We start from the raw sequence: 23,175 nt of genomic DNA on the forward strand, positions 1-23,175 counted from the left end.
AATAGAGGCCCATTTCTTCCTTCCCAAGAGGAGAATAAACTCAAGGACAAGAGCTACGAATTTTCTCATGATTCCTAACAAAGCTCTGGAATACTGGAATATTTGTGGATTGAGTAACTCATCAAGTTAGAGTCTGACATTAGTATTTCATTTCTGTAGCTGAAACACAGCTCTAATCAGATCTGTAAAAGATTATTCTGTATGTAAAAGGACAGAGAGCATTTTGTCCCCATTAGGCTTAGTTGATGAGTCACATTTCTTGTGGGCAGTATTTGTTAGATTTACTTAGCAGCCCCCAAGTGGTAGTGGTAAGGCAGAAATGAATAAGATTATTAAGAGAAGAGATAAAATTTTGAGAACAGCTTAAACTTAGATCAATTGTAGTGTTTGATGGGATCTATGACTTGAGGGGGCTTCTCTGACAAAAAGTGTTTTATGAGGAGGAGAGAAATTCATCCCCCACCCCCAAAACTGTAGAATCAAGGTCAGAGAGAATATTAAGAAATAGAGGGTGACTGACAGTTTCTAAAGTTCAGTATGGTAAGAATTAAAGTGTTAGGGTATAATTGGAAGTTGGGAAAACTGATTTCACAATACATTGTTCTGTCCCCTTACGTGACCTCATCAACTACTCTGAGTGTTTTTCCTTCCCCTGACCTTCACTGTTGTCCTTTTTCTATAAACTTTGTATTATCCTATGCCAGATGAACTGGGATTTATTTGCTCTCTGACCAAATATTGAAGTCAAGAAACTATAGTGATGTACATTTGTATTCTTTCTTTAAAAATGAAAACTACCTTAGTTAGATTTGCTTATTAAAAAATGGAAATGTTTAATCTAGGTTCTGCTAATTTAATGCAGATTGTTATCTTTGATGTTAAATGAATCAGTTTCCCTCCCAGTAATTGGGTCTTTGTTTTAATTTTTCTGGTGGGAGGTGATTAGGGTAGGGGATTGCTCTGGCTCATCAGTCCTCTCTAAGAAATGAAGTGATAATTTTACAGTTTTATCTGGTAGGGCTCTGTGAAGATCCACTGGGATTGATGTTAGTGAGAATCAGTTTTCAGAGGTGTACAGGCAATCCTTTCAGTAAATATTCTTCCAGAGAACAGTGAATTAGAGAATTTTAGCAGGAAATGGTTTGTTTTAATGTACCCTTTTGTGTTATCCTGTCTCACTTCCATTTTTGTAATACAGGAATTAAAAAATTAAATTCCTTCTCCATCTAAGACTTTCACACATAATAAATTAAAAATTTTATTTCTGTGACCTACGTGTTCATCCCCAGCTCCTGATGAAAATTTTAAAGAAATTATTGATAGAACTGGGCTTTAAGAATTCACTTCTGGGAAGCGGACTTGGCCCAGTAGATAGGGTGTCCGCCTACCACATGGGAGGTCCGCGGTTCAAACCCTGGGCCTCCTTGACCCGTGTGGAGCTGGCCCATGTGCAGTACTGATGCACACAAGGAGTGCCGTGCCACGCAGGGGTGTCCCCCACGTAGGGGAGCCCCATGCACAAGGAGTGCGCACCATAAGGAGAAACACCCAGCGCGAAAGAAAGTGCAGCCTGCCTAAGAATGGCACCACCCACATGGAAAGCTGACACAATAAGATGATGCAACAAAAAGAAACACAGATTCCTGTGCTGCTGACAACAATAGAAGCGAACAAAGAAGACGACGCAGCAAATAAACACAGAGAACAGACAACTGGTGTGGGGGGGAAAGGGAGAGAAATAAAAAAATAAATCTTTATTTAAAAAAAGAATTCACTTCTAATAATTTTATTGTATACTTTCAAGTTTAAAAATCAAGTTTGTGTATGTTACTCCATTTGATTGTCTTAAAAATATTGTAGATGCTCATCACATGACTGACACCTGCTAGAACTAGAACTTACGTCTTTCAACTTCTCATTTCAATATTATTATATTTTCACTTCAGATGAGGGCAGTGGATTTTCCTCAGCTTAAACACAATAATAATCTTCTAGCTGCATGGGACTGGGGAGCCTATTAGATAGTCATGAGCTATAGCTCTGCCATTAGTGACTGCAGAAATGTTAAATTAACTTGCCCAACATATACAAATGATGAAAAATCTAGGTCCCTCTGTTGGAAGGGTTTGGACCAGATAACCTCAAAAGTCACTAATGGTCATTCTGACAATTTTAATGTTAAGATTAAATATCACAGATTTATTCATTCTATAATCAAATCATGCTCCGCATGCATCCCTCACACCCTTTAACTTGTGAATTAGAGTTCTAATATATCTTCCTAATGCTCATGAATATTTATCACTGATAGAAATATTGCATTGTCTGCTACTATTAGAATTTGAACAGTGTTACCTTCCATTATTCTCTTCAGCCTTAAATTGAATATGGCAGACAGTTGACGTACTCATGACCAGCCTTCATTGCTGCCTTGTATATTTTGACAAGAAAAACACCCTCTTATGACAAATAATAAAAATCTTCCCAATAAAAGGGAACAAGGATTCCCTTCAGCCAAAGGGAAAAAAATAAAACAAAACAGACTTAATATGAATCAGAGAACCATAGCAGGAAATGTTTAATGGACTTTTTTTGTGTGTTCTTGCTCATTTACAGTTTTGTAAAATGAGAAATAAAAATTATTTTTTCTTTTCTGCCCAAGGATTTCACAAGTAAGAACTTAAAAAGACAGTGCTTAAATGTTCTCATCACTGGCACTGAGGCAGGAAGAAGAGGAGCTGAGATTTGCTAGGTTCAGTATGATGTTCAATTTCTCTTACATGCTGATTCTTGCTTTCTTAGAGACCTGGAAGACAAAGTTAATTTTTTGATAATGATGCTTTATTAGTGAAGTGAGTGAGAAAGGTAAAAGTTATCATCACTTTTGAGGTCCACACACTATGCTTTATTTTCCCTGGTTTGTACTGTCCATAAGAGCAGTGAAACGTAGGAATAGCTGCCAGAGTGTGCTTCTTATGTGGTCAACAGTACAATGCCTGCAACTTTAACCTTATTTTACTTATATAAACAAGACTACTCAACTGAAGAAAAATAGACATATTGACACTTCTGGATCCTGGAATTTATTCAGTCATTTTCCTTTTAATATACATAGCTGATGAATGTTGAACTCTTGGGATGGCAAGTAAGAATGATTCTACCAAAGGACTTAAATTTCGTAAGATGAAAACTGATCTATTTTGAGGTAGATAAGTCTCTAAACTATAAGTTCCATGAGAGTAAAGATGGTTTCTATCTTATTATCAAAATATCCCCAGTGTAGGGTTTGTTTGCCTCTATATGGTAGATACTCAAGAAATACTTGTTGAATGTGTTGAGGGAGTAAATCTAATATAGTGGTTTGCAATATGTGGGTCCCAGATGTTTACCTACAATAAGATTGCCTAGGCTCACTATGTCATTTACATCTTATTAAACAAGTAGAATTAAACTTCTTTTATTTCTACTTATTGTTGCTATTTATAAAGCAAATGTTAGTAATAAATAACTTAATAAAAATAGCAAAAGTGAATGAATTATGAATAAATGTAATTGATAGCCCATAGTCTTTGAAAGCACGAAGTATTTGGAGGAAGAAAAGCAAAACTAAGAGGCCCTTGTAGTGAAATGATTAAAAATAGATGTTTTTTATTGTTAGGCATAACTCAGAGATGATAATTAGCATGTAAATGATTCAATTCAATAACCATTTATTTTTTTATCTTTTTAAAGATTTATTTATTTTTATTTATTTCTCTCCCCTTTCCTCCCACCCCAGTTGTCTGTTCTCTGTGTCTATTCACTGCGTGTTCTTTTTTTGTCCACTTTTGTTGTTGTCAGTGGCAGGGGAATCCGTGTTTCTTTTCTTTGCTGTCATCTTGTTGTGTCAACTCTCTGTGTGTGCGGTGCCATTCTTGGGCAGACTGCACTTTCTTTCACGCTGGGTGGCTCTCCTTATGGGGCACACTCCTTGCGCGTGGGGCTCCCCTATGCGGGGACACCCCTGCGTGGCAGGGCATTCCTTGCGCGCATCAGCACTGCACATGGGCCAGCTCCACACGGGTCAAGAAGGCTCCGGGTTTGATCCGCGGACCTCCCATGTGGTAGACTGGCACCCTAACCACTGGGCCAAGTCCGCTTCCTCAAAAACCATTTATTATGGTACTTTGTGCTGGGTGGTTGCATGATTGTAGTAATGCCTTGAATTTTCATATCATTTTTTACTCTCAGTGTGGTTTCACTTTCTGTCATTGAATCCTCAAAGGCAATCTTATGAGGGACAAAGAGAAACTGGTGTTCTTGGAAAGTGAGTGAATGCATAGAGGGTTTAAGTAAGATCTCAAGCTATTTGCTAGTTGGTAACAGACTAATACAAATGCTTGTTTTTTCATATCCAATTCTTCACCACCTGCGTATTTGAACCCTTACAAATTCACTAGTAGCAGACATAGGTGTCAGAAAAGAAGAGGCTGAAAAAAACCACAGTGAGAGCAGCACATGACAGTTAGTTTAGACTTCAAGAGGTTGACTTTTTAAACAGCACTGTTCCACTGGGCTTTTAGGTAAAATATTGTGAAATTCCAGATTTAGCCTATTGTTGTTAAGTGATGTGTGAATTTAAGCTTTCTGTTCTCATATCAGAAACACGGAGTTTCCTTATCTTTAATGAATTCAATTACTCTAGGAGTTCTAGGTTCTTAAAGAAGAAAAAATAATATTTTAGAAATGACTACTTATTCAAATGAAATATGACCAACTCATAGGACTGCTGTTTACAACTATCATCCTACAAGTTGTGAAACAGAGGACACTAAAAGACATTTGAATGAAAAGGGTGTGGTCCCTAAAATAAGAAAGTTTATAATCCAATTAAGTACCAAGGACTGAGAAAGCAGAATTGAAAAGAAAGTGAATGAAGCCATGATTGAAGATATCAGAAAAGAAAAGTGGGTCATTTTGGTGTCTGCCAAAAGAGATCTGTAGTCCTGTGTTGACATAACATTATAGAGTAAATTGTGTTAAATGAGAAAGGGTGGCTCTTCTCTTCCATTGACATGGTTCAAGAGCTTGCTTCTATATCCATTTAAGTAATTTTGACTACGTAATTATTCTGAAGAGATATAAAATCATCAAGGCAGTGTCAGAGTTCTTATTGACAGGTATATTCCAGATCTCCAAATTACATTATTAATAATTGTAGCTAGTGTTAATTGTATATTTATACCAGGCACATTGCTAGATTATCTCATTTATTCCCACAACACTTTTTGAGCTAGGTATCATTTCTGTCCTCCTTTTACAGGAAAGGAATTGAAATGTATGAAGGTTAATAACTTGCTAAAATGTTTTTTGAATGTGTATTTTAGTTATGGTACATTAAAAATTCCATAAGAAATCTGAGGATGTGAAATGGTTATTGTTTTATAATGTACATGAACATTGCTTAATAGTTCAAGACAGGAAATGAAGAATGAAATCAAGTATAGTAATGAATTCAGTTGCATTTGCTGTCCTTTTTGCATTAGTTATAGTAATTGTCTGAATTGACCTTTCTTTGGGCCATTAGCTTTGGAATCAGATCCAAATTTGAATATCTGCTTTGACACTTGTTAACTGGATATCTTTAATCAGTTACTTAAATGCACTGTGCCTCAGTTTCCTCATCTGTTAAGTAGGGTTAATGCTTTCTCCCTTCACAGGTCTATTATAAATATTTATAAAGTATCAAGTATAGCACAACATTCAGTGGATTAACTGTCAATCTTCTCTCCCACTTTTCCTTCTGGCCTTAGACAAGGAAACACCTTTCAAAGAGTTGGGGATATTTGTCATGATTTTAACAGGGAAGACAACTCTGAAAAGGCATCATTGTACTCAGAAGACTGGTTTCTGCTCTTTTCTAGAGTCTCTTATAATGACTTATAAAATATTACTGCTTATTAAATTATTAATTGAGTTAAAGGTTATATTTCAGACTTTGGACTAACCTATCTTCCAAGATAACTTTATTTTATCAGAAAGTAAATAGTTTTAGCTTTAAAGATCATGTGATCTGTATCCCAAGTCTTCAACTCTGCCATTGTGGTACAAATAGGCAATACATTAACAATGATTATGGCTATGTTTCATTTCAATAAAGCTTTATTTACAAAAGCACACAGTGGGCTGGATTTGGCCTGTGAGCTATAGTTTATTAAATCCCAATTCAGTGTAATGTTGGCTTATGGTTTATGATATTAGTTGTCATGTTAGGGAAATATTATCTGATTCCAACTTTGTAAAAGACCCATCAACTATTGAAAGTAAAATAAAAATTCTTCCATTATTGTGTTCTCTACTATTCAGGTACTCATAAAAATAACAGGTGGTAAGCATTTGCTATATGCAAGGCACTGGGCTAATGATTCATACCATACTTTATTTGCTCAGTATAACCTTATCAGGTAGTTACTGTGATTATTATCTCACTTTTAAGAAGCAGGAACCAAGCTTTAGGGAGGGGAAGTAATTAACTCAAAGTTGCGGAATTACTAAGTGGCACAACCTGGTCCCAGGATGGTTTTGACCTTCTAGCTAGCAAGCAGTATTCTTTGCCTTACCTTTTCTTGTCTTCTGATATTTAAATAATTATGGAATGTTGAGAGTTAAACGTTCATTGTAAAGCATCTTAAGCTTTCCTGAGGAAAAACATTAATTCAGTGGATAAGTATGTAGATGAGTGTGGGTTTTAGCTTTAATTCCTTAATTAGTTTTTCAAAATTAGCCTGTTTTTATTTCTGGTGAAGTTTAAAAATGTATTCTGGAAGAGGAGTGTACCTAAATGTGAGGCTTTGCTGCTTTGCTCTCTGCTGGGAGATTTGTTTTTCATCGGGTAATTTGGAGGTTTTATTTTGTTTTTTTTTCTTTAATGTCACGATTAAAGGATTAAAAAGCCCTTGCACTAACACAAGAGCCACACACTTGGGGGGCATTGATTTGCATTTGTCTGAATGAATAATAACAGCAGAAGAATTGCCTTCTTTGCTGTAACTGTTGACTATCCTTCACATTGTCCATCCCTGCTGTCCCTGGGCACAGTTCTCAGAATTAGCAGCGAATGTGACATCAGTAATAAGAGGTAGGCTTTCGAGATGACTAGGTTGAGGTTAGGTTGTGAACATTAAAAAAGTGGGCTCATAGTTTTAGAGTTAAGATATACTTGTTTAGCTATTGCTCCTGAAATACTACCCTCCTGTTAGCCTCTAATACTTAGTTCTCACTCACAGGATCCAAAAAAATTTATTTGGACTTAGTATATGACAAATACAGTTAGCGGTCCGAAAAATAACGACCCTTGTTTTGTAGGAGCTCAGGGTCTCAAATCAATTGGTAAGTGGTTATAACTTAATTGCTTTAATGGAGATATTAACTAATGGGGTCGTTTTGAGTTAGGAACTGGAGATTTTGAGGTAGAGATGAGTTGGCCAAGGTCTCCAGAGAAAGAAGAACACAGCAAGGAAGAAGATGAAATATTTGGGGAATGATAGAGAGAGGTGAGGCAAAGGATGAGATGGGGGAAATTGGTTGAAGCCAGGTTGCCACATGCAAGCAGCGACAAGGGAGTCATTGGAAGGTTTTAATTAGAGTGTGACATGATCAGAGACTGGTGAGAGTGAGAAGGGAAGAAAATTGATGGAGACACAGTGGCAAATGGGCTGTGCATTTTTCTGCCTTCCAGCTTTCTCCTGTGCTTCTGGAGAGTATCTAGAAATGAAGAACCAGGTATGCAGTAAGTGTGGTGAAGGCACCTACTCCTTGGGCAGTGGCATCAAATTTGATGAATGGGATGAATTGCCGGCAGGCTTTTCCAACGTTGCGACCTTCATGGACACTGTGGTGGGCCCTTCTGACAGCAGGCCAGACGGCTGTAACAAGTAAGCAACCAAGAGAGCCTTGGATCTTGACTGACTGTTGAGCATAATCTTGGTGCTAACTGGTATTATAGACAAACTAACTGCAAGGAGTCATCTTGTCTTTTGGATAGTCACTACAAGTACTGGAGCTGAGTTTAAAATTAATAGTCTCAGAGTGTACCAGTCACTGTGTACAAAGATGCAATAAAGCTTTAGAAAAACAATTTACTAATGTATTTATAGCTACACTCACACCAGTGCTGTTTCTACAAATCCTTCTCTCATTTTTAGCAGATAATTTCAGATAACTTTTTTTTCTCTCTTCCTCTGATAGGAGTAGGAGGTAACCTACCTTTAAACACTTGATTATCTTGGGTAAGAAAGAGTGGGCCAAGCATGTAAGGTGGAATACACCTTTGCCCACTAATTTTGCCTCTTATAGCATATTATTATTAGCTTTGCCTGTAACAGCACTGGAGGAATGTTAAACTGTCTTAAAAATAAAATAAAATGAAAAAAACAGGGAGGGGATGTACCCCATCCTGCTCTCTGGTATTGATTAGGTAACATTTCCCTCCACATGGCTGAGTTTGGGAGAGTTAAACTTAGGCCTAAGGCTTCCTTCTGACTAGAGTGGCCACTTAGAAATCCAAAATTTTTACCATAAGCTCAGGAGAACAGGGCATTGTTTAGCAATGCTAAAAGGTGTGTTTTGTTTCTTTCCTCTCTCCATTCTCCTTTTCCCTCCCTCCTTTTCTTCTCTCTCTCTCTCTTACTTCTCCTTTGCTCTCTGCAGACTCATCCTGATTGCTCTTATTTTACTGCCCAGATAATAGACATTTCATTATATAGAATTGTAGCATTAGAGATCATTTAAAAAAATCATCATTCCTCTAATTTTGAATTTTTTAAAAGGTAAGAATTCCTTAAATGAAGAAGCTAGAAGGATCTTATGGGATCTCAGATCTTTCTTTTTTGATGAGCAGAGGATATTGACATGGCTTTTTTTTTTTTCCCTGCTGAGAATACTTTATTCATCAAAGAAATTGAATTAAAACCAGAATGTTTTTCAATGCAATATCTTCTAGCAGTATCTTCTCAATGTAAATTTTGGCTTTATATTGCTCTGATTATCTTCCTTCCTTCACTCCTTTCTTTCTTCCTCTCATCCAATCTTGTACATGTTTTTATTTCTTTTTAATCAGATGAAGATATATGTAGAGCTTTATAGGAAACAGCAAAACACTTTTCCAAAATCATTGTAACTATTTATGTACATTCTCACTGGTGGTGTATTATTCTGTTTATTTTATGTGTTTACCAACATTTGTATTGTCAGTTTTTCTAAAATTTTAGCCATTCTAGTGTGTATATAAAATTATATACCCTTGTAGTTTTAATTTGCATTTCTCTACTGTGTAATGTAGAACACTTATCATTTGCTCATTGGCCATCTGTATATCTTTTTGTAAGGTTTCTGTTCAGGTCTTTTGCCTATTTCCTATTTTTTTCTCATTTTATGACTGGGCTATAGGAGCTTTTTTTATATTCTGGATGCAAGTCTTTGTCATGTATATATTTATGTAGTATTTAACATATATTACATACACATACAGACATAATAGAGTGTTTCCTCCCACTCTGTGGTTTGCCTTTTCATTTTTAAAATGTATCCCTTGATAAGCAAAAGATTCGAGTTTGAAAAAATACAATATATCGTTTCCTATTTTTTTTTCTGTTATGGCTAGTGCTTTTTGTATCCTAAAATATCTTTGCCTAACCCTGGGTTGCAAAGATATCATTTATGTTTACTTCTAGAAGCTTTATAATTTTAGCTTTTGCATTTAAAAGTATGATTGATTTTGAGTTACTTTTAAAGTACAATTTGAGTGAAAGTTCATTGTTTTCCATATGGATATCAGTTGTTCCAATACCATTTATTGAAATGACTTTCCTTTACCTGTTCAATTGCTTTGGTATGCTTGCTGAAAATAAATTGATAGTCTGCATGCACAACCCTTTCTGGACTTTCTATTCAGCTCCAATAATCTCTTCATCTTTCATTATACCAATATCACTCTGTCTTGATTGCTTTAGCTTTATAATAATATTTTAAATCAGATATGGTAAATTTTCAAAATTTCTTCTTTTTCAAAATTGACTTGGCTGCTCTAGATCCTTTGGATTTCCATATTCATTTTATTAAAAAAAATTTTTTTGACTCATTTTTGTAAGATTGGTATTATGTCTTCGTTAAATGTTTGGTAAAATACACCAAGGAAATCAAGAGGGCCTGGAATTTTTTTGGTGGTGGGGGAAATATTTGAACTACCAATTCAATTTGTAAAATAGATTTAGAACTATTCAGGTTTTCTGTTTCTTTCTGGTTTAGTTGTTTTTCAAGGGATTTGCCCATTTTTTCCTAAGTAGTCCAATTTATTGGTGTAAAGTTGTTAATATTTTCTTATTTTCCTTTTAATGTTTGTAAGGTCTGTAGCGATATTCCCCTTTTCATTCTCAGTAATTTGTGTTTCCCTCTTATGATCAACCTTGCTAGGGGTTTATCAATTTTATTAATCTTTTCAAAGAAGCAATATTTGGCTTTATTAATTTTTGCTACTCTGTTTTCTATTTAATTCATTTATCCTCTTATGCTTATAATTCCTTTTTGCCTTTATTTTTCAGTTTCTTTGCTCTTCTTTTCCTTGCACTTTAAGATAGAAACATAGATGGCTAATTTTAAGCATTTTGTTTTCTTTTCAAATGTAAGCATTAAAATGTACAAAATTTCTGTTAAGCATAGTTTTAGCAATATGCCACAAAATATGATGTTGAATTTTCATTTTTATTTAATTGAGAATATTTTCTGATTACCCTTGTGATATCATTTCTAACTCATGTGTATTTAAAATTATGTTGCTTAATTTTCAAACGCTTGGGGTTTTTCTAGATAGCTTATGGTTAATTTCAGACTTCAATATTTCAGTAGTTCATGAGGTTTGTTTTCTGGCTCAGCATATGATCTGTCCTGGTTAATGTTAAATGTGCTCTTGAAAAGAATATGTACTCTGCAGTTGTTTGATGTGTAGTATTCTATAAATATCAACTACATCAAGTTGGTTGATAGTACTGTTTAAGTAACTTGTATATTCATACTGATGCTTTTTGTCTATTTTATCTGTCAATTATTGAACAAAGGGGGTTAAAATCTCCATATATGTTTGTAGATTTGTCTATTTTTTCCTTTGTCTCTATCAGTTTTTACAACATGTTTGGAGCATACACATTTAGGACTGTTATGTCTTCCTGATGGACTGGTTATTTTATTGTTATTAAATGTTCCAGTTTTTCTCTGATAATACCCCTTTCTTGAAATCTACTTTGTCTGATATTAATATACCATTCTCATGTTTACTGTTTACTTGGTATATCTTTTTCCATCATTTCATTTTCAACTATTTGTGCCTTTCTATTTAAAGAAGTCTCTCATAAACAGCATGTTGTTAGATTTTGCTTTTATTCAATTTGACAATCTCTTTTTTAATTGGGATGTTTAGTCTGTTTAAATTTAATATAATTACTGATATGGTTGTGTTTAGTCAAGATCTATTTGTCTATTTGTCATATCTATTTTCTCCCACATTTCTCCTTGCCTGACTTATTTTGGATTATTTTAATTTTTTTAGAATTCTAGTTTATTTCTTCAGTTACTTTTCTTTTTTAGCAGTTTCTCTTAGATTGTTATCATTTTTAGTTGTTGCTCTAGGCTATAAATGATGCTTCATCTTATCATAGGATAGCTAAAATTATCATTACCTAATATGTAAAAACCTTACAGCAGTAGAGTTGCATTTATACCCTTATCTTTGTGCTATTATTATATATTCTATTTAGATACATGTTATAAAGTCCACAATGATGTTTTAATGAGTTGTCTTTCAAAGAACATGAGAAGAAAAATATAGCTTTTATGTTTATCCACATACTTTTTATGTATATTCACATATTTTTTGTGTTTATCTACATACCACTTGTCTCTTTTTTTTATAGATCTGAGTGTCTATTTTTATCTCCCTTCAGCCTATGAAATTTCCTTTATGATTTCTTGTCATGCAAGTGTGCTGGTCACAAATTGTCTCAGCTTTTGTTTATCTCTAAATGTCTTTATTTCATCCTTATTTTGCATATTTTGTTGGATATAGAATTCTGTATTTTCACTTTTTTTTCTTTCTGTACTTTAAAGATATTGCTGCATTATTTCCTGAATTTCCTGGATTGTGATGAAAAGTTGACCATTATTTGTATAATTATTTCCCCTGTGTATAATGTGTCTATGTCTTTGGCTGTTTGTACCACATTCTTTATATTTTTACTGTTCAACAATTTGACTATGATGTGCCTAGAATGGGTTTTCTTTAGATTTACTCATTTCAGGCTCATTGAGCTTCTTGGATTTGTGGGTTATTTGTCACTAAATTTGGGATGTCTTAGCCATAATTCCATCAAAAATGCTCTTCTTCCTTTTTCTCTCCCTCTGTGCCTCCAGTTGCATGTATATTAGACTACTTTACATTGTCCCCAATGTCACTAAGGCTGTATTTTCCTGGTTTCTTTTAAAATTTCTGTACTTCAAATTATATACTTTCTATTTCTGTAAGTTTGCTGTGACTGCCCACCCCCCACCCTGCCCACCTCCTTTTCCATAGTCTCCAACTTCTTGTTGGCCCAGTTAATGAATTATTTCATTTATTATGATATTCAGTTTTATAATATCCAGTTAATTTTTAATAGTTTTAATTTCTCTTAAAGTAATTGAGATTTCCTATCTCTTCACTCATTACATTCATCTTTTATTTAATATTCTTGATTATATTTGTAAGTACTTGTTTGTTTCTGCTTCCTGCCTTTTTTCCTCAAAATTCATATTCTCTAATTTCCTTGCATGTCTAGTGAATTTTGATAGTATCCTGGGCATTATGATTGTTCAGATGTTGCAAATGTGGATTATGTTCTCTTCATTTAAAGTGTATTGAATTTTATTCTTGCAGGTAGTTTATTTACGTTTATTTACTCAGAGATTACTTTGACCTCATCAGACCTTATTTTATTATTTTTTTAAAGCGGAATCTATATTGGTTTTACACTTGGTTCTAAGTCATGACCTTTATTCTAGGAGATCAGCAAATTATGCTACCTGCCATCTGTTTTTGTAAATGAAGTTTTATTGGGACACAGCTGCACCCATTCATTTACGTTTTGTCTATGACTGCTTTTTAACTCCAGCAGCAGAGTTAAATAGGTGCAAGAAATGAGAAGGTCCACAAGTATTTATTCTCCTGCCCTTTATGAAAAAGTTTGCTGTCACCTACTTTAGGGCATAGTCCTTCCTCCTAAAGCGTAGCAGTACTGGAGTCTCTAACGTCTTTCCAATGTGCGCAGTCCAGCCCTACGCCCAGGACTTGTAGGCAAACTCCATTCAGACTTCTGGAAGCCCTGTTGTTGTTTTTTTTCCCTCTCATTCTCTGTCCTACGAATTCTAACCATTTCAGCTGACCAAACACTGATCTCTGTTCCTCTGCTCAGTGAGACCACTCTGCTCTACTTGGGCACTATCTCTTTATGCCACAGTTTAGAAAATGTCCCAAGGAAGAAAGCCACGGTGAATTTGGGCTTTACCTCATGAGCTTTCCTGCTTTTAGGATTCTTAGCCCTGCACTGCCTATTGTCAATGTCTGAATAGGATTCATGTATTTTCTTTAGTTTAATAAATTGTTAAAGTAAAAATCCAGTCATGTTCAGAAGTGAAAGTCTTAGTCTTTTACTCAGATTCTTTTCAGTTAGAAAAAAAGAAAAGCTGCCAACGTATCACTTGTATTATCCAGATAAAAAGATAAAACTGAAGGGAAGGAGGTGAAGTTTGAAGTCGTGCTATCATTGTATTATCATTTAGTCTGGTTAGAAGTTTTTTTCACAAAAGACAACATATGCTTATGATTTAATTCTAAGAACCATTGCAATTATAACCAAATTTTGTTAACTGTAGGATAAAATAAATGTAATTTCTTAATTTTTAGATTGTTTTTGATGATAATATCCCAATCAAACTTTTATCCCTTCTATGCACTATGAAACTGTAAATGGTATTTTATGTAGATTCACTTCAAATGTTTTTTCCTAGGGCTATTTAATTTCTCATAGCAAGGATCCCACTCCCCGATAGTGCGTTGGTGTATGTGTATGTATTTGTTCATGTTTGTGTATACAAATAAAACTTTAGATATTGCTTGAAATAGTAATTCCACCTAAGATACTAAAATTAGTGGTCACCAAATTGGTGATCAAATTTCCCAGCAAATTGATTACATAACTTTACCAAGATCCAGGAAGTCAGATTTCATTAGAAATTAATCTCTTCTCTGAAATAGGGCTGACCTTTGTGTTCTGGAGAAGCTTCTGATCTTCTCTGTTTTTGTCATGGAACCACTTTTGAAACTGGATTGCATAACACTATGAAGAGAAGAGGTTTCCAAACACTGATGCCTCTTGGTTTTGTTTCCACAGCTCTTCCTGGATCCCTCGTGGAAATTACCTAGAGTCTAACCGTGATGACTGCACGGTATCTTTGATCTATGCTGTGCACCTTAAGAAACCGGGTTATGTCTTCTTTGAGTACCAGTATGTCGACAACAACATCTTCTTTGAGTTCTTTGTAAGGACTTTTATTTTCTGGAATTTGCTTTTTAAGGATTATTTATGTAAAATTTCCATTTAATTATTCCTATTCCATTTTATGTTTCTCCTATTTTTTTTATATTTATTGAAACTTTTGATACTTAGAGAAGACTTAAATTTTTAAAATAACATTTTGTATTCTGGTTAATATTTCTTTACCTTTGGGCTCTCACCTTGTGGAGAACATAGGGCTTATTTTAATATTTGTTGTGACCATTAGATGACTATTTTGTTTAGACTTGTTGTGTGACAAATATTGTCTCCCAGATTCACTTTAATTTTAATTGCTTTTATAGCTGTGGATGCTGTTTTTGTCAAAAATATGGTTTTGCCAATTTTAGTTTTCATTTCAAAGGTTTTTCTCTTTGCAGTTTCAAATTTTTTTACTAATTAGAATTATTTAAGTGTAGTAGACTATATGACTGTATGATTCTGATTCTAAATGAATCATTGGATAGGATAATTGATGTCCCTAGTAAGAAAGTAAATAACATTACAGAATATAGGATAAAAATAATAGACTAACAGAATAGACTGTTACTACTAAAATTATTTAATGATTTTATGTAAGCTGTATCAATCCAACAAATATTTGTTGTGTCAGGGATTTAAATGCTTGAAAAAATGTTTCATATTGACTTTGTGTAGCAAATTATGTGTTTTTCAAGTAATTGGAGAAAATATCTTGTAAAAGGTTCCATGGTCCAGATTTGGAGGACCAATGACCTAACAATTCTAAAACAAATTTTCATTGCTCATGAAAAATGGAAATTTCTAAACCAAATGTTTGCTAGCAAGAGCTATTTTCCATGAAAGTTTGACCCCTGGATTTGAAGTCAAGAGAATTTGGCTTTGGATCAACTCTACAATTGCTAGCAATATGATTTGGGGCAATTAAGTTAATGTTCTGGCTCTCAGCATTCCCTTCAGTTTGAGGAGCATCCTAACCTCATATCCTTTGAGGAGTTTAGTGCCAAGCAGGATTCAAACACATTTACTTTTTGAGCTACGTATTGTTTGCAATACACTTCTCAGAGTGAATGATTCCCTATTTCATGAGATGTCTTGGCAATATTTTTAAAATTAAAACTAAGAAGTGAGGCAGTTATCTCATTGTTGGAGTAAGCATTTAGGTTTGTATTGCCTAGTAAATCCTATTGTATCTGTCTTTAAAAGGTACTATGAAGGAATAAAGTTTCCTTTCAGTGATGCTTTTATTCTTCTGGTTATAGTTTGAAAAGGAGTGACAAGTTTACTTGCTTCAATTTTCCTCCTTTTATTAATGTTTCAGCTTTATAGGCTACAATTTACGGACTATGAGTGTTAACACTTCACAGTCATCATGCTTATGGTTAATGGAAAAGAAATGTCTGAAGACAGTGAAAAATACGAGTTGTACTCTAAATCCTATACACGTGTGTGGATATGACATAATTTAGAGCAATAAAATATTTAATTTTAGAACCATATGGGACAGTCAATCTCCCTTCTTTTTATTTTACAATGAAACTCAGGTCTCTAAAATGCAAGAAAATGTCACTGTAAAACATGATGTCTGCTTTTAGATGAAAAAAAGCATAGCTAATCCAACATTGGCCCTCAAAGGTACATTTAGATCCATATTTGCTTTTAAGGATCTCAATACTTGCATTAAAATGGCCATTATGTTGATAATATAAAAATGACACAACTGGGAAGCGGATGTGACTCAAGTGATTGAGCTCCTGCCTGCTACATGGTAGGTCCCTGGTTTGCTTCCCAGTGCCTCCTAAAGAATACAGCAAGCTGGCATGATGGGCAGGCACAGCAGGTTGATGCAACAAGATAACACAACAAGAGACACAAGAAGAAAAAACATAGTGAGAGATCCAACAAAGCAGAGAGCAGAGATTACCAGTGTCTCATAAAAGAAGATGAGTAAGACAGTGAGTGACGCAATAGGCAGGCACAGCAAGCTGGTGCAACATGATGGCATAACAAGAGGCACAAGAAGAAAAACATAATGAGAGATCAGTAAAGCAGAGAACGGAGGTGGCCCAAGAAATTAGGTGCCTCCCTCCCCTATCAGAGGTTCCCAGTGCCTCCTAAAAAAGAAACAAGGAAGGTGAACAGACACAGCAAGTGCAAACAATGGTGGGTGGGAAGAAATAAATAAAATAAATCTTTAAAAAAAAATGACACAACTGTAACTAATACATATGCCCTCAGTATCTGTTATTCATCTCTTTGGATGGTAAAAGGATCTATTTCCCAGTTTGAAAGTATTTAGGAAATATCTCTTTCAGAGAACAATTTTATGTTGTTTATAAATTGATCAGGAGGATGAGTGAAGTGGCAAATGATGTAGAGAAGAAATAGCCACTTGGCTGAAGTGTTGGTATTGCAATCTCTTTTAACCCTGCTTTGTTACTGACAATTGTGCAATCCTGGAACGATGGTGTAACTTCTTGATGTTTCTATATTTGTAGACCTGGACAGGTAATGCTCCCAATGTATAGGCATTTAGAAGAATTATCAGGGGAGCATGATGTGTTTGGTGCTCAATATATTTGTTGTAGGTCATTTGTGTTGATGTGGCAAAAGTTAATGTTTTCCCCAGAAATTAACTTGGGATTTTGACTTTGGCTGTAGCCAGTTACCTACATACTTAGGTTAAGTCCTGGGGAACTGAACACAAAACAGAGTTTATTTATTTAACTTTTTATTGCCCCCAATTTTTTTTTAACTTTATTTTTATACTATTGGTCCTATATGATTAATGCAAGCTGTTAAAATATTTTGGTAGGCTCAGTAGATTATTTGTAATGACATTTTCCTTCTTCATGTATGTAAACTCTTTCCTCTATCCCTCCCTGTCTTCCTCAAGTCCTTACCCCCCACATCCCCTTATTAGTGGGCTAGGCTTTTTGTTACATTTATGAGGATGGTTTATTTAGAACCACTCACTCACTCATATACAGTTGTAAATTAGGTGCCAGAGGTCTTGGAGTGTTCACTTGTTTAGAATTATTCATGACCATTGTTTCTTTCATTGTATTGAAAGAAATTCTTGTGGCCTGTTCTGTTCTGGGTGCAGAATTTAATTAAAACCATTGTTCTAGAAGCTTTACTGGAGCCCTTGTATTTAATCCACAGATTCAAAATGATCAGTGCCAGGAGATGGACACCACCACGGACAAATGGGTAAAACTCACAGACAATGGAGAATGGGGCTCTCATTCTGTAAGTCTTTGTTCTTTCTTCTCTTCCACCAACCCCACTCTTCTCCTTCCTTCTCCCAACCTTTTTAAAAGCTTTTCTTTTTTTTTTTTTTAAGAAAATAGGATCAAAATTGAAAACTTAGATAATTTCTGGTTAGAGGAGAAACTGTCCCCATTTTTGTGGACTCAGGTCCTTTGTAGGTCTTATTTTTCCACTTTTCTCTTTTTCCTCTGATTTCTTTCTAGTCACTTCCCCTCATGTTCTAGCTCTCCTCTCTTTCATAGTGGCATTCAGAAGGAATAAGGCTATTCAAAACTGATGTACAAAACCTCTGAGTATATAGGTTTATGGATATGCCTGCCAAATGTTATAAAATCAGTGGCTCTGGGCATTGAAAGGATCTTTGAATTCCTTTCATCCAACACTCTCTATAGTCTCTCCAACAAGTGATTTTTGAAGCTTGTCTCTTGAAAATTGAGCTGTCTCCATTGTTGGACAGCTCTGATTATTGTAAAATTCAACTATGTTTGGACTTCAGCCTGCTTTCTACATATATACTACCCTTTAGTCAAAGTTTAACCCTCTCTGGTCATATTGAGTAAAGTAGCTATCTAATTCCACAAGGTGACTCTTCAAAGGCTTGAAGGCAATGATCAGATAATGTGATGTGGTGAATCTATTTTTATTTGATGCATTGTCTTTTTGGAGTGAGACTTGGATTTAAATTCTAGCTCTGGATTATAGGCAAATTAACCTTCTCATTTTGAATCTGGTTTTATATTTGAGAAATGGGAACCATCTTGCAGTATTGTTGTGAGGATTAAGTGAGATGATATGTGGGAAGGGCCTAGTGTAGTGCCTCCAATTGGGCTCTGTTTCAATAAGCGACCATGTATCCTTGCCTTTGTCATTGTCAAAGGTGACTCATCCTTGGATGATTAGGACAATGTGTTCTTTCAGTGTGCATTTTGAGCTGTAGCCCTAGAGGTTGTATGAGGATCACTTAAGATCTCTTCACCTAAATAGACTGCTGACTGGTGGGCTTTGAAGTTACAACTAACCCTTGGCAACAAATATGCCAAGAAACCCTACAAACACTTAATACAAGGAGAAAGTACATAATGTACTACTTCTCTGAATCTCTGATGGTTGAGGTGGTTGGGTTAGTTTTAATTTTATACAACTTGAGTATGACCAGCTAGAGATTTCATAAAATAAGGAAGGCAGGTGAGAAAGAAAGAAACCTGTAAAACTGGTTCTCTTGCCTGAAACTGCATGAAATTTTTCAGAAAATTAGTTTGATTTATAATTAGAAAAATGTTCCAATGACAAAGGAAGTAAATATTAGATATGTTATCTTCTAAGTTCTGGAGTCAGAAATCTGCACACAGCTCACTCTATAAGAATGACCCTCTTGTTGCTCTTGCAGTATTATTTATTCAATAATTTTAAAAAGAATTGCACTCATTCTGTTGCCTTCTCATCTTCAGAGCTTAAATATCTACTTAGGAATAGTGACAACCTGTGCATATATAAGTGGGCTGAATGACTTTTACTCTCTAAAATGAGCTCTTTGTAAATATAAGCCAAAATAATTTATACAAATGATTTGAAAATCTTAACTTTTTATTTGGATTTGATGAAATTTTTCTCCTTCTACATTAAACAAAATTCTATAATAACTTATTTTGTTTGGCAAGCTGAAAATATGAAAATGTGAACTTCAGCAGAGTTTAGATCTAAATTAACAGTAGACTTAAATTTATGGTGTTTAAATGGTATTTCATTATAACACTTTAAAAAGAATGTAAGGGAGTAGAAACTTTTGGGTATAGTTGAAAAATATGGTTTATCTGATCTGAGTGTCTCATGTTCCTCTTTACAGGTGATGCTGAAATCAGGCACAAACATACTATATTGGAGAACTACAGGCATCCTTATGGGGTCTAAGGCGGTCAAGCCTGTGTTGGTAAAAAATATCACAATTGAAGGTATTTCACAGCAACCTACTTTCAGGAGTTACCTATCATAAGTCATAGTCAATTAAATATTTAATAAATTGTTAGTTTGGTTACCTCATGGGTTTATAGACAAGGAGGTAGAGGAATTAATATGTTTGGCATAAGAAAGGAACATTTTTTTTTCCTGGAAAGTTGACTACTTCTTTTTGGACCTTCAAACTGAATTATTAAATCTGCATGAAAAAGTAAACATGATGACTTCAGGTACATTTAAATAAAATGAAAGTATCTGTGTTAATCAGAGCCTCTCATTCATTCAAGAAATATCTTTTGTGCCAATCACTGAGTTTGCCCAAGGAACTGAAAGTCTGATCATTGATATATCCATTAAAAAAACTGTGAAATAACCATCTTGGACTGACTTTGTCTCTTGAATGTCTTATGTGTTTCTGATCCAGGGGGCCCAGTGGCCTAGGGGAGTGACCGCTAAATCCTGGTGTGGTTCATACTCAATTGGGACTACTTTTAATTAAAGCAGTGATTCTCTTTTATTCAAGTTGGTTGATCTTGTAATATATTCTTAGAGTACTTGTTCTTGTGATGCTAATTCATTAGTCAGAGGGGCATCTGCTGGCAAAGGCAGGAATTACAAAGAAGAAGAAAAAGCAACCATTTCTAATATCTGTTAGGTCTTAATATGACTTAATGAGCAAAAGGTGGAAAAAACAGAAACTGATAGCCACAAAGATCAGAGACTAGTTGGCTTAAAAATTGGAGGGGTCTGAGAGTTTATCCCATTTTTATGTTAGTGAAGTAGGCTTCTAAGCATCACAGCCCTTAGTTCTTACATTAACTTAACCTCTATCAAATCTCAATCTCTTGTTTAAGTGTTTGCTCCACTTGTGTTTAATTCAGTATCTATCCACCTCCTTGAACACAGTAAATGTCCTCTCAGCATTGAATTAATAAGTGAGATAATGTATTTGGGTTGATCTTTAGGTTAATATTTCCCTTTCATCTGTGGGCAGGAGTGAGTTGCTGGGTTGCTTGCTGGTATTGGGACTTCCTTCCCATGCCCTGTTTGTCCTTATCACACAGGGGTGGCATACACATCAGAATGCTTTCCATGCAAGCCAGGCACGTTCAGCAGTGAACCAGGTTCGTTCAACTGCCAAGTGTGCCCCAGAAACACCTATTCTGAAAAAGGAGCCAAAGAATGCATAAAGTGTAAAGAGGAGTCCCAATTTTCAGGTAGGACTAGTCTTTGCCAATTTACACTTGGTTCTTCTCTTTCTAAATTTATATTTGTAGAGTATACATTCATATACCAGATGTCACACATTAAGTGTGATATGAATGGTGGACCGGATACCAAACTGCTGAAGTGAATCAATGTTGACGGATAAAATTTATGACTTCCTTTTTTCCCATTCTGCATGAATTTCCCTTTTGTCTATAGGCTTTTTCCTATTTCATATCTCACAGTTTACTGGTATGGATAGGTTTATACTAGTTTTAAAAATTCATATTGTACATTTAGATGATTAGTTGGCATAGAGTTGTGCTCAGTAACTTTGAATTTGTTGCAGATCTCCAATGTTCAGTGATAATGGAAGAAATATAATGTCTTTTTAGAAATGCTGTATGTTTCATAGAACATTTTCTATGTATCATAGAAAATTTTATTGCTCTATGGAAAATAAAAATTGAAGTTTTTATTTAGGCCTAGCTAATTTTCCTTAAATTCCTCTGGTAAGATTATTTTCTCTTTTCAGTTGTTTCCTTTTTTTTTTTGTTTGTTTTTGTTTTGATTTTTCTTTTTCTTAGATTTGCAAAGAAATCAACCCTTTCCTGAAACACATTTTTATGTTGCAGAGGAAGGATCCAGTGAATGTATGGAACGCCCTCCCTGCACCACAAAAGACTATTTCCAGATCCATACTCCATGTGATGAAGAAGGAAAGGTATATATGCAGATAATGTTTAGTTAGCTCCACTCCAAATTATCCAACCTTTCCCCCCAATTTGAGCAGACTGTAATTATCCATGAAAGAGTTAAATTAGCTGATTTGTAACACACATAGATAAGGTAGCACTAGAAGTTAAAGAGTTTAGGTTCTGGAACCTGCCTGGCTGGCTTTGAATCTCAGTTCTACTGCTTATTAGTGCTGGGTGTCGCTAAGTGGCTGTGTTTCCATCTGGAAAATGGGGATAATAATATCATTGCCTATTTCATAATGCTGCCATGAGAATATGGGAGATATTCAATGGAAAGTTCCCAGCACAGTGCTAAGCACATAATGACTGATCAGTAAATTACTGCTCTTTTTGACAGGTATGTATTTTTAGAAGTAATGATATCAGGAACAGCCTTTATGTGTATTCCATGACTCCATCCTGTGACTGTGCTTTAATTATTTGGTTATTCAGTAGCTTTCATCAATAAAAGTTATATAGCCATAGACTAATTCAGTTATGGCAGATTAGTGAAAAATATCAATGATAAGAAGCACAACTATTACTTTATTAAGAACAGTCACTCAAACTAACAGCTGTTAACTGGCAACAAGCTGTAAATAAGACCCTAATGGTCTTACAATAATGGCCAAATAAGGACCATTTCTATTTTTTTCCATATAAACTTTATTTATAGAGATGTTTTAGATTACGTAAAAGTTTCATCGAAAGTATAGGGGATTCCCATATACCCCACCTTCTCTCCCTCTCATATTTTCCCCTATTAATAACATGTTACACTATTGTGGGACATTTTTTTACACTTGAACAAATATTGAAACATTGCTACTAACCAAGGTCTATAGTTTTCATTATGGTTTACACTTGTGACTTTATAGCTTTATAGGATTCGACAATGTATAATGGCCTGTATCCGTTTTTGCAATATCATGCAGAACAATTTCAATGCCCTAAAATGCCCTATGTTCCACCTATTATTTCTTTCCCTTCCCCACAGAACCTTTGGTAACCACTCTCTTTATATCAATATTAGAAGTTCTTCCATTACAACAATAGTAAGTCTCCTTCGGTCCATGGCTATATTCCACCCATATGTTTGTTCATTCCTCAATCTTAAGAATTTGGGGATGGTGATGCCTGCTCTGCTACAGACTGAGAAGAGACTTAGATGTTATGGGGCAGGTGGAAGAAACTGTTTGCTTGTAGTTGCAGATACTCTTTGCTTTTTAGAATAGAGGTCGTTCATCATCATCCTTTTGTTAGTTGTCCTGGGGGAGTCTGATGAACTGGAGACTAGTTGTTGGCTGCAAATCTGCTGAGATTCAGGGCTCAACTGGCATGTGAAGAGATCAAAGATTTAAGTCTCTGGGCATATATTTAATGGGTATGGTGCTAATTGTAGGTTCAAGTAA

General features: G+C 35.0%; 1 protein-coding gene across 1 annotated transcript in view; it reads left to right on the top strand.

Moving 5' to 3' along the window:
- The window catches only part of ELAPOR2 (endosome-lysosome associated apoptosis and autophagy regulator family member 2), a 211,565-nt gene that overhangs the window by 118,004 nt on the left and 70,386 nt on the right, over positions 1 to 23,175 (top strand). Inside the window, exons 3-8 of the mRNA XM_004478108.5 lie at positions 7,718 to 7,913; positions 14,454 to 14,601; positions 17,760 to 17,846; positions 19,711 to 19,816; positions 20,885 to 21,037; positions 21,662 to 21,750. Coding sequence (XP_004478165.2) covers positions 7,718 to 7,913; positions 14,454 to 14,601; positions 17,760 to 17,846; positions 19,711 to 19,816; positions 20,885 to 21,037; positions 21,662 to 21,750 — 779 coding nt within the window. The remainder of the gene's footprint in view (positions 1 to 7,717; positions 7,914 to 14,453; positions 14,602 to 17,759; positions 17,847 to 19,710; positions 19,817 to 20,884; positions 21,038 to 21,661; positions 21,751 to 23,175) is intronic.

This window comes from Dasypus novemcinctus, chromosome 5, assembly GCF_030445035.2.
Source record: "Dasypus novemcinctus isolate mDasNov1 chromosome 5, mDasNov1.1.hap2, whole genome shotgun sequence".
Classification (NCBI taxonomy): Eukaryota; Metazoa; Chordata; class Mammalia; order Cingulata; family Dasypodidae; genus Dasypus; species Dasypus novemcinctus.